The 17,873-nt window shown below is 50.6% G+C and overlaps 6 protein-coding genes across 6 annotated transcripts; 3 read left to right on the forward strand and 3 right to left on the reverse strand.

Annotated features, from left to right (window-relative positions):
* Nucleotides 1–1,365: 1,365 nt before the first annotated feature.
* A1O9_10463 (uncharacterized protein) lies at nt 1,366–3,239 on the reverse strand (the record flags this gene model as incomplete). The annotated part of the gene is made up of 6 exons (XM_013400624.1): nt 1,366–1,667; nt 1,721–1,912; nt 1,973–2,545; nt 2,594–2,973; nt 3,024–3,087; nt 3,143–3,239. The coding sequence occupies 6 exons, from the start codon at nt 3,237–3,239 to the stop codon at nt 1,366–1,368; spliced, it is 1,608 nt and encodes a 535-aa protein (XP_013256078.1).
* A 1,107-nt stretch (nt 3,240–4,346) lies between these two features.
* A1O9_10464 (uncharacterized protein) lies at nt 4,347–8,720 on the reverse strand (the record flags this gene model as incomplete). Its single annotated transcript, XM_013400625.1, has 2 exons — nt 4,347–6,271; nt 6,326–8,720. 2 exons carry the CDS (start codon nt 8,718–8,720, stop codon nt 4,347–4,349), a joined length of 4,320 nt encoding a protein of 1,439 aa, XP_013256079.1.
* A 1,655-nt stretch (nt 8,721–10,375) lies between these two features.
* Nucleotides 10,376–12,566, forward strand: A1O9_10465 (uncharacterized protein; the record flags this gene model as incomplete). Its single annotated transcript, XM_013400626.1, has 6 exons — nt 10,376–10,502; nt 10,594–10,674; nt 10,739–10,884; nt 10,960–11,686; nt 11,760–11,832; nt 11,912–12,566. 6 exons carry the CDS (start codon nt 10,376–10,378, stop codon nt 12,564–12,566), a joined length of 1,809 nt encoding a protein of 602 aa, XP_013256080.1.
* Nucleotides 12,567–12,865: 299 nt separating this feature from the next.
* On the reverse strand, nt 12,866–14,763 carry A1O9_10466 (uncharacterized protein; the record flags this gene model as incomplete). The annotated part of the gene is made up of 3 exons (XM_013400627.1): nt 12,866–13,064; nt 13,148–14,454; nt 14,515–14,763. 3 exons carry the CDS (start codon nt 14,761–14,763, stop codon nt 12,866–12,868), a joined length of 1,755 nt encoding a protein of 584 aa, XP_013256081.1.
* A 1,897-nt stretch (nt 14,764–16,660) lies between these two features.
* A1O9_10467 (uncharacterized protein) lies at nt 16,661–16,951 on the forward strand (the record flags this gene model as incomplete). The annotated part of the gene is made up of 1 exon (XM_013400628.1): nt 16,661–16,951. The coding sequence occupies one exon, from the start codon at nt 16,661–16,663 to the stop codon at nt 16,949–16,951; it is 291 nt and encodes a 96-aa protein (XP_013256082.1).
* Nucleotides 16,952–17,390: 439 nt separating this feature from the next.
* A1O9_10468 (alcohol dehydrogenase) lies at nt 17,391–17,853 on the forward strand (the record flags this gene model as incomplete). Its single annotated transcript, XM_013400629.1, has 2 exons — nt 17,391–17,709; nt 17,774–17,853. The coding sequence occupies 2 exons, from the start codon at nt 17,391–17,393 to the stop codon at nt 17,851–17,853; spliced, it is 399 nt and encodes a 132-aa protein (XP_013256083.1).
* Between the last annotated feature and the right edge of the window lie 20 nt (nt 17,854–17,873).

Consider the following 17,873-nt stretch of genomic DNA (forward strand, 5'->3'; position numbering starts at 1 on the left):
AGTGAAGCAATTCTACCAAAGGTCGCGAACCTCGAGGTTGATTAGCTGTGAGGGAATAGCCACGTTTGAAACGAACCTATCAGGCCCTGTTTTCGGGAAGCCTTGAATTATGATGGCTGCGGGCCACAATCTGGGGTCGCACAACATCCATGCAGGGATGCGTTGTCACATTCAAGGCTTCAGAGCCCTTCATTATCATCTGCTTTGCGGACTCTGATTGCGGTTACCGTAAGAATGAGGCAGGATCAGTAGGCAACCCCCCCCTCCAAGGTTTGATGCGGCTCAGCGGGTAGGGGTCGATCATGATTTACAGTATACATGGGCCGGGCCGCGCAGAGACTGAAGGGCAAACTCGTTAGGCATTGCGGGGAAGTGATTCCGGGGCTACCGGCGCCCACTCACCTTTCCACCTACTCGAGATTTCCATCTGCTTGAAAACCCCCCCTAACCCTCGAGCTCACGTCGACGAATAGCTTCGTCAGAAGCCTTCCTCACGTAGTCAATGGTGGCGTGGAGATTCGCTAGTGTCCCAGAGTTGTCAAACTAGACCAACTCGACGCGTGCGTGTGATTAGCGATGCCAAGCGATTGTAAAGACCGTGGTCTACTATATCGCTTCGACGCATCCGAACTAGCTCCGAGAGCTATTCGAACGCTATCCGAAGCGGACCCGAGAGCGCCCAGGCGCTAGTCTAGTGCGTACTTAGGATACTATATAATCTGACGAGTCCCTCGGACCGTCTTAGGAATGACTATGTCCCCTTCCCATCACATGCGCTACTAGTGGGTATCAGACATGCAAATGCGCCGCAATCCCGAACCCGCTAGCGATCATGAGGATGCCGTCTTCAAAATCGGGAATGCTTTAACCGTAGCCACCTTAGAGAAGGGAAGGACGAACTAAGGCAGCAGCATGGGAGGATAGGACATCCGTGGTGGAGATGACAATTCTACCACTTTTTCCTTCAATCATATACATTTACTTAGAGTTCAATATAGTACCATCCCTTGTCGTAAGTAATGTGAATGTCGAAACACATCAATTTCTAGAAATTTGTTTGTTAGTCAGATTCAATGATACTGTACAGTTTTCAGGAACCGTGTGAATTGTATTGAGCTGAAAGCCTTGTAAGCGGTCACATTTGAGCACTGAAAGCACGACTGGGAACTGGGAATGAATTATGTCTCACTAATAAGATATTTCTGCCAACCTAATACCTTGGTTTCCCATTGGAAAAGGCCAAAGGGAAGATGATTTTCTCATGAAGATTACTTCCAACGTTACACTCCTCGTTGCTTATACAACCATCAGAAGATGCTAGTTTTGGGACATACCAGGTTCCCCAATCTTAGCTTCCACCGATTGTCACTTGAAGAAGTCCGATTTGTCAAACTTCTGAAAAACATCCGCTTTGGCGGCAGCATATTCCCCCATGATTGTCTTATGTCGAGTTTGCGACCTCACCGTGAGTTTGATGGGGAACTCGTACGCACAGGCTGTGAGGCCTTCCCTGTAGCCTGTGGCCATACTAGTATCAGGTGCCACTGGCTTTCCCGTCTCTGCATCAATCCCTTTTTCAATATGAAACGCCCAAAGCAGCTTCGAGATCGCGTGGAAAAGGTTTCGATCCGCAAGGTGGATCCCGGGGCACAGTCGCCGGCCATTGCCTATATTGCATGTTAGTGAGATTAGATGCATATCAAAGATGATTGAAACGAACCATAGCCGTAGTGGTCCCGATTTTCGTAATCAGCCGAGTTTGCATACTCCGCAGCCAGAAGCTGGCGGCCTTTGTAGTGGTCAGGATCGAAAACATCTGGATTCGCAAATTTGGATTCGTCTTGATGGAGACCCCAGACATTGACGAAGATGACCGTGCCCTTTGGCAATAATTTACCATCCACAATCTCATCTAGATATTGAAAAGGAATCAGTGCTGGTTCGGGTAGATGCAATGTAATGGACAAAATACCTTCAGAAAGAGCATGTGGAACTGAGAGAGGGGCAACTGGTCGCCACCTATGCGACTCCTTGACAATAGCAGCGATGTATGGTAGCTTCTCATAGTCGTCCCAGCTTGGCATCCGGTCCTCACCAACGACAGAGTCGATCTCTGCCTGTGCTTTTCTCTGCACCTCGGGGTTCGTGATCAAAGCTTGAATGGTAGATGTGAGTACTGAGGCGGTTGTATCTGAGCCGCCTTTGATCGTAACACCCGCAAATAACATGACCTGGTGCTTGTTCAAGCCGTGCTTCTCTTGTTGATCTAGAATCCGGTCCAGCATGCTGTCTACCGAGCCTATCGCCTGTCTTCGCCGCATCACTGATTCTAGGAGACCTCCATATAGATTGTGCAGGGCATCATGGACTTCCATCGATCGGGTTACCCAGTTTCCAAGGAAACGCTGGGGGATCCACTTCAAGAATGGGAAAATGTCAACTGGAGGTGTAGCACCGAATTCGTTGATTCTGGCCCATATCTCGGCCGCTTCACCAAGCTGTTTCGTATGAGGTGCGCTGATCGATGGAGAACGGATTCCATAGACTATCATGCTCAGTGTCTGCTAAACGTATACTGCTTCATTTACCATACCTATACTCATAATGATGCTATTGCTGAACCTCTTGAGATGATTCGTCCAATGATCTGGGTCTTGCATCATGTCATACAGCATCTGAACGGCTTCGGCATGCTGAAGCTTGACATGTTGGCTGTTGCAAAGGCTCTCGGTCAGGTCTTGGTGGAGCAGTTTCCGAAACAGGCGCCAGGTTGGAGTGTTGTCCATCCATAACATGTGGTCGCCCTCGGTGATGAGCTTCTGAGAAACCATATTTACTGGCCGGTTGCTGGAAATTGCACTTCTTTTCTCCAGTACTTGTTTGATAATGCGACGATCTGTGAGGACAACCACATTTCCAGGTCCGAGCTTCAGGGAGTACATTCCTCCGTATTTCTTCGCCCATTCTGTGAACCTACAAGCTTCAGCCTTGTTACTCGCCCGACATGTCGACTCTAAACTTACTGAAAGTAGATCTTTTGCTTTGGAAGCTGATGTAGGTTCCCAATGATGGGGAGCGTTGGTGGGCCTGTAATTTTTTTTCTCTCAGTCGTGATAGAGCTTCTGCAACCAGCATGACTTACCATCGGGAAAGTTGCGACCTCTTCTACCGACAAAGAGGAAAGCATAGACCACAAGCCCCGCTAATAGAATAGCTGCGCCTTGGAGCAACAGCGTCATATTTGTTCGCAATGCCTCCTCAGTACTCAATGATGTAGAACCTATGAATGTATTTGGATCGAAGGATCAACTGGTTTGGTGCATTCGACTCCTGGTTTATAGGTAGATGCCTTTTCGCGATTTCCAAGCCAACAATACAGGCTGGGGGATCGACATCAGTTAACATATTAATTACCGGCTCCATGGTGGGGCCTTGAGACAGCAGAACCGACATTTCGATGGCCGATTATGTTGTCTAACTGCCCAGTGAGGCATGTGCTGCCGCTGAATTGGCTAGTATGCATTTCCATCACAACTGGTACTCTTTTGAAACCATTGTCGACCTTGCTGCTCCAATCGGGATGTCACCACTTCGGATTACAACTTGTCAAGGGTGCAGTCCCGCAACTGCGGAGAAGTTCCACCGACGGCAACGACCACTACCGTGGAGACTGCTGTGGCCATTATGTTTCACTGGCTGTCCCTTCAAATGATACTCAGTTGAAAGACTGAATTCACAGAAAAGAATTCAATATGATAATAAAATGGCAGAGGTCGACTGGAATGGTGTTCTAGACACGGCGGTTTGCGATCAGCATACGCTGATATTTGCGAGAAGATATATCCTGGGGCATCGCCATTCTGCCCTGTTCCGGTGTTCAGCGCCTTACGGCTAGGTGGGGTTCCATGGACATCTAATGAATTCCAATCAAGTCGAGGTCATTTCGGTACCCCAGTACTCCAGCTTTGGGAACCATCGCAGACATCAGGGTTCCCCACAGGTGCCAAGGCGGGTGCGCTTAATACTATTACTGGCAATTGCCTCGAGCCTTTTTCAATCACGAGCCTTACATTCGATAGGGCACTAAGCCATGAAGCCAAGATATTAGGATTCTCTCTATGGGAATAATCAGACATCGTTCATTCACTCAACTTGGCGTTGAACTGGGTACTCTCGCCGTTGGTCCCTCAAGTGGTTCTGGCGGGACTGTCTCTCAGGTTGTTTCAGCCAGTCTCTACTCCGGGGAAGATGGCTGCGCGTCGTGAGAAATAGGAGGTCGGCGGACAACCTAGCTCATTCAAACGGTCTGTCACTATAAAAAGCTATCGTTTTAGCCGATGTGTCTTCTAAAGAGGAGGACTTGTTATTTTGGTCGGAATCAGAGGCGCTCGTTCCTGCACTGGAGTGGGCGAAACAGTGTGCGAAGGTGAAAGAGGCACCATTGCGGTTGTAACCGCGGGTGCAGATTCTCTCCTGGTATCTTTGGTGACGTCGGCAGTAGCCAGCTCGATGCCCCATCTCAGATTTCGATCCTTCGTCGTGAAATCTGCCAGCATTGCAGTGGCGTGTGGATCTACCTTCGTCTTCACCATGTCTTTTGCTTTCAGCATACCAAGCAGCCTTTCACTGCCGGCCACCATGAGCAGAACATCAGCAATCGTTTCGACGCGCCACCGTAGCCTCGCCTTGTAGGTCCTACTCCTCCAAGCAAGCGCTAAGGTTGAGACCAGTAACCAAAGCAGCACCGCAAGGGCAATCGTTGCTGCAACTCTCGACATCTTCAGAACCTCAACTGGTTGTACCACTTCAACACTCACCAACTCGCCTGCGCGTGGATTTGCGGGTGGATCCACCGTAGACTGATCCTCGACATCTGTCAAATCGGCGGGCAAGCGTTCGTCGAGCTTCTGGAATGCCCAGCCACCCTGTGCAGTGGTCACAGAGCTGCTTGCAAAGTGCTGAAAGAACGTAGAGAAAACCTGCTGGGCTGTTCGCTCCATTGTAGTTGGATTAAGAAGTGCGGTAGGATCAAATCCAACGAGCGAGAGCATACTGTAAGACATGTAGTCCAGGTTCAGTCCTTGTTTCCGGATATTGAATGTCTGGTCGTCCAGGGTTTCAGTATCCTGGTAGCCTGATCGTGGAGTGGCACTTAGAGCAGAGATATCGCTGGCACCGATGAGAGCAGCCAGAAAGTAAGCGCCATGGCTGACTGTTACATTAACTGGGTATCCGTTTATGTCGCTTGGTAAATCTTCTTCTGCGACGTGATACGTGAAGAGATCATTCCAGGCTTTAGTATCTGGGACAGGATCGGAGGTCAGGGAGTAGTGCTGCACCTTGAGGGAAGTTATATCAACCGTGACTCGAGCGTTAGCGGTCTCGATGATGGGCCTGCAGTTAAGTGCAGTCATCTCGGGCGGTTCGTGCCAGAGGAGTCGCCGTGATTCCGATGAAGCGTTCGCCATTACGAAACCCTCTTGGGGTGTGCCGTGAATCCATTTTACCGTGAAATTGAAAGGGTAATCGGCAGTTACCGAAGGAAACAAGACACCGGGGCTTCGATTTGCTGACCAATAGCCCACAGATGCCAGTCCATATTCGTCTTCGGTGCGATTTTCACAACAGGAGAGCTGTGGAGGCTGCACGTAGAACGTTGTCGTAACATTGATACCTCCAGCGGTACCGCAAAGATATCCGAGTCCGATGTTGGGATTGTCGGTAGAGCAGGCAATAGTGCCCAGTTCGTAGGCCGTTTCCAGAGAGCTGGGGTTTGAACTAGTGTTCCAATACGTACTGTTTGTGAGATCTTGTTCCGTAGTCCAAATGCTGGTGTCCTCAAAAGGGTCATAAGGTATGCATTCGATCCTTGCGTGCATAGCAGCAGTATCAAGGGTAGCAAGCGTTGATGAAGGGAGTGGAACACCGCTTTCGTCGCTTGTCGCTGAGTCGTCGCCAATATTTTGTAGCGTTTTTTTAGGAAGCACGCTCAGGTCCACCGGAGCAAAGCTCCATCCGTCTGAGCTCCACGGAGGCTGTGATCCGTTCAATGCAAGCTGTATGTTTGCACCATACATCCAAGATGTTGTTTGATTCGTGAATGACTCTCTCAGAGCCTCGCCTCTATATGCACTAGAATAAAAGTCATTGTTGTTGAGATGACCAACCAAAACCAAAGGTATTTGTCGAATCTCCAAGGACACAGGAATTTGAGAGACGAAATTCTTCTCGCTATGCGTTCTTGACCACAAAGCTGACATGGAAATGGTAACTGGGACAGCAGTCAGTATAGTTACTTGGAGTCTGAGAAGTTTCTGTCACCTACAAATTTCTGCATAGAAAGCTCCACAAGAGACCAGAGCGAGCAGCCAATGGCTACGCTTGATGGCCTTGACGGCAGCCCAAAGGAGATAGGACGTTTCATAGGATAATCCAGTCCCGTCCTCAGTTCGCACAGGTCCTTTCGCCAGTGCTAGGAATGGCTGTAGTTTTCGAATGCTCGATTCCACTGCACCCCACCAGAGCGTAATGCAGGCCGCTAGGAATGTAGTGAGGACAGCTGCAGGATTTATGGCATCAAGTTGCATCCCAGCGACCGCGAAGTCAATCTGGTACACGAAAGCAGTTTGGTAGAGATCGTCCGTCTCAGAAAAGCCGAGCAGAACTGAGATCGTCACAGCAACGGCCAACATAGAGACGAAAAGGCAGAGTACAGGTACTAGGTGAAGTACAGTTGGTAAACTGCTGCTGGTTTTGAGTTTCTTCATGAGTTTAGCTGTCTGTTGGCCATCTGATCTGTGCCCAGGATCAAAGATATAAAGCCCGTTGTCCATGTTCCGGCACCATAGGTCCTTCAGATGGGTTAGAAGCTCCAGAGGATTGGCGATGCTCGCATCGTTGAGCTGCCGTAGGGTATGGGGCTCCTGCGATGCAAAAGTAGCAACGGCAATACTCGTGGCTGGATCAGCGTTTAATTCCAATGGACGCTTGGAAAGTCGTGAGTTCATAAGAGTGAGAAGCAGTAGTATGAAGTTGATACCCAGGGCTACCTCCAATGTTATCGCCACGGCGGGCACGACCAGAACTCTCCGACGATTTGAGGAGACTTTTCCATCGACCTGGACTCTGGGCTCATCCGAGAGCAGAGCCGAGTCAAAAGTGTCACGTAACATCTCGCCGAGAAAGCGCTGCTTCAGCGTCTGAGCTTTTGACAGGAGAAGTTGGTCTTGAACCAGACGTTCAACCGAGAATTCGTAGCTTGCCGCCAGGAGTGCTCCAGGGCCACGTATTTCGATGTAGTCATTTCCTGCGAACAGACGCTGTGGCCAGGATGTCTTGGTGAGGAATACATTCTGTGCGCCGATCACATCAAAGAAACTCTCAGGAACCGGCCGACGGTTTGCCATGTATTCTTGCTCGTCGACTGTAACCACCGATTCGCCCGACCCAACAGTGACAGCCACTGTAGCATTAGCGTAGAAATATTGAGCAGTACAAAGCAATCCTTTAGCTTGTATATTCGGGTCCGGGCTGGAGACACTGAGGTTGCCCGCAAGTGGAGGGGTCGCGAACATCATCACCTCGTCTCCGATGCAACCGGTGGAGTTAAAGGCGTGTGCGTCGTCCGAGGCAAAATCCGTTGGCACGGTCCATGATGCAAAGGCAGAAAGTCCGCTACTGTTGGACACAATCATCGACAGGGTACACCCAGATTCAGTCGCGAAGGTTATAGATGGGTCGGTGTATTCCGGTTGCAAGACACCTTGAACCCAAGAGACATCAGTGAGATCCAATGGCTCACATTCTAGCTCTGTGCTGACCACAAGAGTCTCAGCATGCCAAATCTCGCTTCCTTGGCCAACAAATGCACTCATGGATTCCACAATCTGGTCTGCCGGCCAGAGTGGGAGAACCGCATACTTTTCAGTGATCCATGACGACGTGGTCACGTTCTGGAGCACGTTCCCAATTGTGCGGAAGTAGGTAGTTGACGAGGCTGTTGGCTGAATTGGTAGCCTTGAAGATAGTGGCAATTGCCCAAATGTGCGATCCTTAGAGAAAACGACATCGTTGGTGACTAGAAATGTGGAGGAGAAAGGTGAGAGTATGAGGAATCCAAGGATGAGTACCAAAGAGGCGCAAAACATGGAACAGCTAAATCTCTGGCCTCGTTTCTTGCTAGGCAGACTATCGTAAAGAGTAGTCCACCAGGCTCTGGCCACCCAAAACAGGGTGTTGGTCGCAGGTGCACCTGCTGGTGAGGACATACGGGCATACGGCTCAGATCGTTTCACATCTTCCAGGATGATCGATGTCGCGAAGACGTACGAAACAGCTACCACAGTGGGCAGGAACCTTGAAAGGAAATATGTCCCATTGCTCCCATCATCATCTGCGAGTCCAGAGTGCAACTTAGACCTCACATGAAGCGCAATGACAACCGCCAAAACGATGAGAGTGACACCAAGTATTGTGCACAAATATGGCCACCTCAACGCGATAGGGAGCCATTGCGCCCTGCTGGGTTTTGAGATGTTGCTTGATTCCTTGGCGGATTTCTCGACGGTAGAGGCTGGGAGCAGCCTCGCGCGTGCCTTTTCCGTAGATGATGCTCGTAGATTTTGAATTGTTTGCTGCGGTGAGGGGGGTTCATTCACCTCACGGCCAAGACTGTTGCGCTCTGGCCGCGCTGGCCCCGAATCGACGATATTTGTCACCATACCAACGGTGCTTGTGGAGAAAAGACCACCAGTAATGAGAAAAGTGGCATTATGTAGTTATCAAGAAGACAACATGATGGCGTGGCGAAGGGTATCAGGCTGGATGTGTTGCCATTCGAATGTCTCAAGACGCGTGACTGAGCCTGGGGGCTGGCGCTTCTGAGCCTTGTCATGGCGTCCTGCTTCACCGGTGACCTGAGGCGAACATTGCCTCGTACAGTATACTGCGTTGCTAATATTGTGCAACTCACTAGGTTACAATCACGGGTGGCCTAAACGTGGAACCTCTGCAGCCTAATTATGTCAGGAGTGCCCGTGTAGGTAGAGTCACGTGAATGACCCTGTAGATCGCCCCCACGCCAGGCGACATAGCCCCTTTGGCCTCGACTGATAAATGCATAACTATGCCCAACTTGGTTCACAATGCGAAGAATTTCTGCTTGGCTTTCCATATTCTCCTCTGGAACGCTGTTGATCGCTGACAGGCAACTATGAGGCATCAGTGCGAGACGCTGCAGGGTGTATGCCTCCGATCGCAGCCTTGCGCTCCCTGATGTCACAGTGCAGACTCACCTCGCTTACATAAAACGGTAGAGACGACGAATGGAGTGAGTGGCCAGGAAAAGCCAGTCGAGGCCGTGGCAGAGCATAGGTGGGCTTGGTACTCCAAGCCTTGTTCATATGTGTGTAGCTCAACAATGTTGCCGCACGTCCAGCTTTGTCCGGCGAAGGGATGACAAACTCTTACACCGTATCTCAGTAATTCCTTGGGCTTAATGGTTTGATCTTCTTCGCTAGCGATCTTACTCTTCGATCTTGAAGACCAGTTCCCGTGGAGTTGATGAACAGCTACAGCTTTTTGGGTGAAGCAATAACGATGTTGAAGGGTCGCAGCATAGAGCTGAAGCGCATGCCCAACAAGGAGAAGCCCCCATCGATTCTCGCTCGTATAACTCTTCAGTGACATCTTCCGGATCGTTCAGCGCAGCCCGGGCATGAAGCTCAAAAGCCTGGAGAAGCCCGGATCTCGTGGGGTTACCAAGTGTGGTAGGTCAGGAGACGCAATTCTCGAATGCACCCGACTTGGGACGAACTTGGCCAGTGGCTCATTCCGGGGCTTGTCCATTACTAGGTTCGTTCCTTGTCCTCATTCCGATGTATTTTATTGCGGGTAGAAGCCGCAATTGCGGCATTGTACCCGATACACGCCTCTGCCTACATCGAGGATACTCTCCTAAAACCAAAGGCACGAGCTCTACTAAAGACGGAACGCACACTTCTCATCACCATTTCTAAATTGACTTTCAAAGGCCAATCGGAATGATCTTCTACGGGGTCATGCAACCGTCTCCTACCGCACCGGAACCCCAGCGATCCTCGGCGGATTCATTCAAGCAGAGTTGATAGTTTGCGCGCGTACAGCCCCCATCCCACTTTCTCCACACGGATACATCCCACCCACCCGGCGAGTACGCTCCTCAGAACGGCATAGTTATGTCCATGTTGTTGGTGGAGTTAGAAAGGCAGAAATGGCTCTCGGACTCAGTCTCTGAACATATTGTTCGAGAAAGAATAAGACCTCTTCCGCGACAGCGTGTCACTAGTCCTCCACTATCCTTCAAGTTACTCCAGGTCTGAAGATTGTACATCAAAGGATGGCGCAGAACGGCGAAGTCAACGGAGTCCATGACAGCGAAACCAATGTTGAAATCCACACAGATTACCTGATTGTTGGCACCGGGCCTGCTGGCGCATCGCTGGCGTGTTTTTTAACGCAACATGGTAAGACTAAAACTGCCATTCCCATGAGCGATGCAAGGCTTGTGGTTTATGTAATAGCCAGTATTTTGACCTGATCGTGATATCATTACAGGATTGACCGGCTTGATTGTGAGCCAAGATCCCGGCAACGCGGACACACCGCGAGCTCACATTACAAATATGGCGGCTTTGGGTAGGCGAGCACTCCCTGACTCCTCTCATCTGAGTGCGAAAGTCAGTGCTTAACGTTGGACCAGACTGTTTACGCGATATCGGTGTCGACAAGGAATGCTACAAAATAGGCACACAGGGGGATACGATGGTCCATACTCGCTGGTCCAACAGTATGGCGGGGGAGGAGTACGCCCGAATCTACTCGTGGGGAAACGACCCAAGAAGAAAGGTGCGTTGCTGAAAGAAATATCAATGCAAATCGTCGATTCTACTATGCGGCAGCAATTAACTCCAAGCTCTCCAGGGCGATTACGAACTTGCCAGCCCTTCCGAGCCATTGGATTTGCCGCAGACCCTACTGGAGCCCTTACTTATCCGACACGCCACACTGAACGGATTTAAGTGTCGATGGGACACCAAGTTCGTCTCATTCAAGCAAGACCCAAATAGCCCTGGAGTTACGACGACTTTGTTTGACAAGGTCACTGCCCAGAATTATCGAGTTCGATCCAAGTATCTTTTTGGATGTGATGGCGCACGAAGTCCAATCATTCGGCAATTGGAGGTTCCAATGATCAAGCGCCCTGGCCAAGGGTTTGCAATCAATATCTTACTGGAAGCCGACATGTCACATCTGATGGAGAACCGCATGGGTAATCTGCACTGGATTCTAACACCAGACAAAGAGCATCCAGATCACGCCTGGATTGGATGTTTTCGAATGGTAAAACCCTGGCACGAGTGGCTTTGTATTATTTTTCCGTCACCCGCGGCTGAAAGAAAACAGCGACACGAGTCAGAGTATGTCAAACGAGTGCATGAGATGATTGGGGACGACTCAGTTCAGTTTAAGATCAAAGGCATCTCTACCTGGATCATCAACGAGACAGCCGCCGAAGAGTATTCAAAGGGCAATGTGTTTGGTCTAGGAGATGCTGTTCACCGACACCCTCCAAATCATGGTTTGGGATCCAATACATGCATCCAGGATGCCCACAACCTAGCATGGAAAGTCGCACTTGTTGACAAAGGTGAGTACACATTACCAGTCCAAAATGCATTCAACGTTGAAAAGAGCTGATCAATTGCATTGTCATTCTGTAGGTATTGCTGGAAAGGAGCTGTTGGATAGTTACAGCGTGGAACGTCAACCTGTGGGGCTAGATGTAGTCACACAGTAAGTAGCCTCACCAAAGCTGATCCTCTAATACCTTCGGGGTAAATACGAAAGCTAAACGCAGTCCGTTTTCTCACAGGGCAAACGCCTCACTCCGGAATCACAGAAAAATATGGGAAATCCTGGGCAACTTAGAACCCACAGTCGCAAGCCGTATGGAGAGATTCAACGTCCTGAAAGAGGATTCCGAGCGAGGGCGACGGCGTCGCCAGGAATTAGCAGACGGGCTGAGACTCATCAACCGCGAAGAGCACGGCCTAGGAATCGAGATGAACCAACGGTACACTTCGTCGGCCGTTTATAAGTCCGACCAAGGTCCACTACCAACCTTCGCGACCGACTCGTTGGAACATTATCATCCCACGACCTATCCCGGTGCGAGACTACCCCATGTCTGGTTAACTCGATCCGTCCCCGAAAAGCCGGTATCTACCCTCGATCTGGCTGGAAAGAGTCAGTTCGCACTATTCACCGGCATTGGGGGACAGGGCTGGAGGACGGCAGCACAGCAAGTCTCCGCGAAACTTGGTGTTGCGATTAGTGTACACTCTATCGGATTCCGACAAGAGTGGGAGGATCAGTATCTCGACTGGGCCAAGATTCGAGGCGTTGAAGAATCTGGCTGTGTCGTCGTAAGGCCGGATTATTTTGTCGCTTGGAGGTCTCAGCAGTGGGGGGCTGACAGCGCGGAGAAGCTAGAGGCCGTCTTTACCGCGATTCTTTCCCGGAGCTGATAGGCCTATATCTGCATCTTTCTGTTTTTGGGCAACGCTGGGCATACTAGAATGAAGATTGAGGGTAGATATGCATTTGCCCGTCTCACAATGGATCATAGTGTACACCATTACTCCTGTTTGCATAGTTCGGTAGCAGCCACGAGGTCATATTATTCAGTCTGGTACCGAGAGGAGAGCTAGTGATCTTTCCATGGTATGAAAGTAAACTACATCATCCCCCATCCAGGCTATAGGTGACCTTCATCCCCCTTGATTCTTTTGCCTTCTATCTTTGACAAAGCCCTTATAAGCAGACACTACTCCGCACCAGTATGGTCGGTCTCCAAGCGCAGCTTGGTAATGATATTATGATGGTGCCAGTAGTGGCGGTAGCGCTTGCCGAAGATGTACATCGGCAAGGCGAGGATACAACAGAAGCCCGTGACTCCAGCCATAATGCCTCCCATTTGCACAGTGCCGTATTTGAAATACCAGTCGATGATATAATTCGTCAATCTAGAAGGGAAAACAACAAGTTAGCCAGCGCGTTTTGGAATCTCGGGGTTGTAAGGACTGGATGAGGCAGGGACAGGTCTTACCCGTAGTAGAAAAAGTTCTTAAATACCATGTTCATGACGAACAGCTCGGTGCTGTGCTGGCGGTAGGCGTCGAGGGCCCACTGAGTGGCAAACGTGGCGGTGATGATGATTCCAAAGAGGAGGAGACCCCAGATGAAGCAGATGACATATATATTGGCAAATGTGTGCACCGCAAATCCCCAGCCTACTAGACCTGCGATCATGATGGCGGCGCCAGGGGCGATGGGGATCAAGCAGAATTCGGGCTCGTAGACGCCCTTGTTGCGTCGTGTCAGACCTTGTGTGAGAGGCCCAGATAGGAAGAAGGAGACGACCGATCCCAAGAGGCCGCCAACCAGGGGACCAGCAGATAGGTAGCCAATTGAAGCGGAGGTAAGCAGATACGGTGGGGAGGCGAAGATGATGCCCGAGATGATGGCGATGGTGACGTACCAAGCGATGATGAGGCCGGTCATGATGATTTGATATAGCGCTCCCAGGTTGAACACGATGGCGAGGCACGCAAGAGTCATCTTGATGATCGAGTCATCCACGAATGAGCCGTTGTAGAGAGCTAGTTCTTGCCAGTAGGTCTTTGGTAGAGGGATCGCTGATTGCGCTGTGGTGGTTCGGTGGATATTGCCGGGTTGATCAGTTTGACTCCCATCAGGGTGGGCTCCGAGCTCGACATGTGCATTTTTCTCTGGGTCTTCCACCTCGCGGTGCCCGTCGCGGTCCTCAACATGTCTTGCAGCTCGGGCTTCAAGACCGGCAAGCTTCTCGAGGTTCTCTTCCGAGCCGAGCGTGTCGATCTCGTAGATAGCCTTGCGTCGATACATGGTCTCCGGGCAGTAGAATATCACCATCAGGGTCTGGACCGCAGCAAATGGCACATAGATGTGAAAGTTATAGTTCCATCCGAGATTGGCAGTGATGACCCCGGCAATGATGGAGATTCCATTCGACACAGCGCCCAAGAGGAACATTATGATCGCCACCATGGGACCTCTTTCGTGAACAAAGAACAGGTCACCAATGGAGGCAACTGCGAGTGATTCATACGCCGCAACCGAGATGCCTTGGAGAACTCGTCCGGCGAGGAGAGTGTTGTAATCCGATGCAACTTCTGACACAATAATGCCAACTGTCCCGATGACGCTTGAAAAGACGTACGCTGGGCGTTTCCCGTATTTTCGTCCAAAAGACGACGCAAATGGACCAACCGCTCCCGTGGCCAGGAGTAAATAGCCTGACAGCTTTGCGACGTCGGTAGCAGAACGACCAAGATCAGCTGTGATTTCAACAATACCCGCATTGAGAAGTGGGCCCTATGCAGGTCGGATGATTAGCAAAAATATCCTCTCCGCCTCTGGCTTGAGTATACTCACTGGGACGACACCGTGAACGATGGTTCCGAAGAAGATGATAGCAAGGATGATGTGCTTCTTCCACCATGACCAATTCAGGGGATCATTTGGATCTTCAGAAGGCTGCGGCGCGAGGATTATGTGTGAGTATTTGCCCGTACCATGCTTCAATTGACCAGTCTGCAGTTCTGAGTGAGCAGCTTTCTGGTCCAGGAGTACTGTTCCCGGTACATGACCGGTAGTGTTGGGTTCGAGAATTCCAAATCCCATGGTTGCTGTATCAGCTTGAGCTGGAAGGGCTAATTTAGATTCGTCGTACCGTCGATCAGTTAGTTATGACCAAGGTAGAGATGCAGGTTTTCTAAAGCAGACGCGTGCAAAGCTACAGGTCGTAACTACAAATAATGGTAGCTGGCTACGAATTGCCCCGTTGCCAAGGGGGAAATCTGGGGTAAGCAAGCTGCTGCAGGCTTGTTAAGGGGGCTTTAGTTGGACCCAGTCCTGAAATTGGGGATTGTTATCCATTCTTGAATCGTGAAAGTGGGATCGAAAATCTTAACGGGTTCTCGCTCGGAAGACGCAGTCCAAGTTGGGGATAACCTAGATCCATTGCAATGATCATGTCCCAAATCTCTTGATAGGACCTATCTCTCCGATTACTAACTCAGCGCTGTACACGAAGTTAGTATATACGAGGAGGGTGCGATCTGTCGGGGCATCGTTGAGGACTGCATGGGGGTCCCCTCCTCCCCTTTGCGTAGCCTTGCCCCACGTGAAAGCGGGAGGTGCAAAAGTGGGGCTCGGGGAAGGACCCCAGCCTTATGCGTATCCCCAAACTCGAATGTTTACGAGTAGATTCAATGTGGGGTCATTTGGATATTGCATAGCTCCTCTGGTCTCTGTGTGAATCCAGCCTATTTCATCTAAGACAACCAGTTCTGCATCCTATCAAAGACCGGAATGCACATCCTTAGGGTTTCCGAGATTCCGCTGAGCCCACCGGATAAGCGCCAGACTTCAACACAACGGTCGGGATGACAGCCACAAGCGTTCATCACTAATACACAGGACCGCAGATTCATCTACCCGGAGGATGTAACATTCGAGCTGAGCATGCACAGTCATGGAGTATAGGTGGTCTCCTTTTATGGAGGGAAATAGATCATGTCGACTGTCAAGTCTCGGCTGAAAAATGGCTGGAAACGGTGACAGGAGCGGGCTTCAACCGAGTGATTGTGCGCGATTAAGTTCTTACAGCAACCCAGAGCTCAGCAGCGACAAACATCCCCCGTTATTCTCTTTGCTTCTTACTTATTGTTAGCTATCTATATTTTGTATGAGATGCATGGCGCCATGAAGAAGAGTCATGGTTCCTCACCAAAGCACACGGTAGGGAGCCGGTAGATATCCCCTTAGCCTCCCTGCCCAGGGGCGAAACGCAGCAACCGAGCCTACAGAGGTTCGGCTGCATCTAGGACCACCTACTAAATGAAGCACGGCTCTTGGAAGTGATCTTCCCCCAATTGATGGGGAAAGAAAGGTAATTCTTTTTTGTCCGGCCAAAGTCTTAGCAGTGACTAGAACAATCGCCAGGAGTACTGCAGGGGCTAGATCATCCACCGAGGTGAGTACCAGGTAGTGTCGGTACGGGAACTGCTGTTTCCGGTGCGCTGCATAGCGCGAATGTGGACTCGTACCTGGAGGACTAGGTGTGGATTCAGCCCTGCCCATGGGGTAAAGCTGTTACCCAGCATAGAATCGCCAGAGATGTGGAGAGTGACACTCCGTCCCTATTACTATCCCACGTGGTCCCATCGACAATCCAATCCCGGAATGCTCTCCCCTTTGTTGACAGATTACCACGAGGGCAGGATGATGGTCCGTCCTCACAACAAGGCTCGGGAATGTGGGAGCAGCAAGGCTGAGATATGGAGCAAAATGGGGGGGGATAATCTGAAGCGGGGGCCGAAGGCCACACCCGCAAGGCGTTGAGTTCTACGATCTAAAATTCAGTGTATCTTATCTGGAAACTCCAACAACACATCTCATCGCTGCATCTCATGCTTTCAAACTGGTAATAGACATCTAGATATCGGAGTAACAGAGACCCAACCCCATTTTGGAGGTGTTAGACCGACAGCTCCCCCTCCTGAGTACCTCAGCAGTCATGATCCCGGGAACCAACCCTTGGTTTATCGAGTCAGCCTCGGGCTTTAGGATTCCCGGCCCTGGGCTCGGAACGTTCGACACACAAGGCTCCGGGGACGGCCGGTGCATGCAAGCGGTGAAGGAAGGCATCCTCGCGGGATATCGCCATATCGACACTGCTGCATTATACGGTTGTGAAGGCGAAGTTGGCGAGGGAATTAGAGCCAGCAGTGTCGCGAGAGAGGAATTGCTTGTCTGTACGAAGTTGTCAGTATCCGCAAAGAAGCCTGGAGGCATAGGCACCGTCTAGAAGGGTCCTCGTCGCTGATATGTTTATTTCAGTTGGCAGCATTGCCATGCACCTGACGACGTGGTTAGAAGCCTAGACGAGAGTCTTGACCGTTTGCAGCTTGAGTACGGTAGGCTTGAGATCACAATTGCGGAGGAGGGAGTGGTGTTTGAGATAGCTGGATAGTATTACTAACTTCTATGTTAACCCAGTGGATCTGTATCTCATGCACTGGCCTTTGGCATTCAAGCGAACCAAGGATTATGAGACACTCACTGGCCCTGATGGGAAGGTATGTCGCTTTATGATGACGACGAGTTGATGTGCCTATCCTCTCTTTGATCCGGTTGTGGACGTGCTTGATCCCCAAAGTCCGGGCAAGATATCAACCTGACACTGACAAACGTAGCCAGTCATCGATCACGAGCTATCAGAGAACCACGAGCCGACATGGCGGGCAATGGAGCAAATGGTGCGCTCGGGCAAAGCACGCGCAATCGGTGTGTCAAACTTCACAATCGCACAACTCGACAGGCTCCTTTCTTTCGCAGAGATCAAGCCAGTGTGCAATCAGGTTGAGGCGCATCCCTGGCTCCCACAGACTGAGCTTCTCGACTACTGCAAGCGAAAAGAAATTGTCTTGGTTGCATATTCCCCACTCGGGACTCAACCTGGAGGTTGGCACACCAGAGACGCCATATTGCTTGATGATGACGACGTGGTGGAAGTTGCGAAGAAGAACAGGGTCGAACCCGCCCAGGTTTTGATCGCATGGGCTTGTAGGTGGCTTTCTCGTAGGGCGTGCTATACTTTGGCCCGGATACTGACCAGATTACGGTATAGTGCAACGAGGGACTATCCCCATACCCAAGTCCTCAACCCCTAGTCGCATTGCTTCGAATATCAATGGTAAGCATTTATAGCATGCTCTTACCAGGCTGTA

This window comes from Exophiala aquamarina, assembly GCF_000709125.1.
Source record: "Exophiala aquamarina CBS 119918 chromosome Unknown aczIA-supercont1.13, whole genome shotgun sequence".
Classification (NCBI taxonomy): Eukaryota; Fungi; Ascomycota; class Eurotiomycetes; order Chaetothyriales; family Herpotrichiellaceae; genus Exophiala; species Exophiala aquamarina.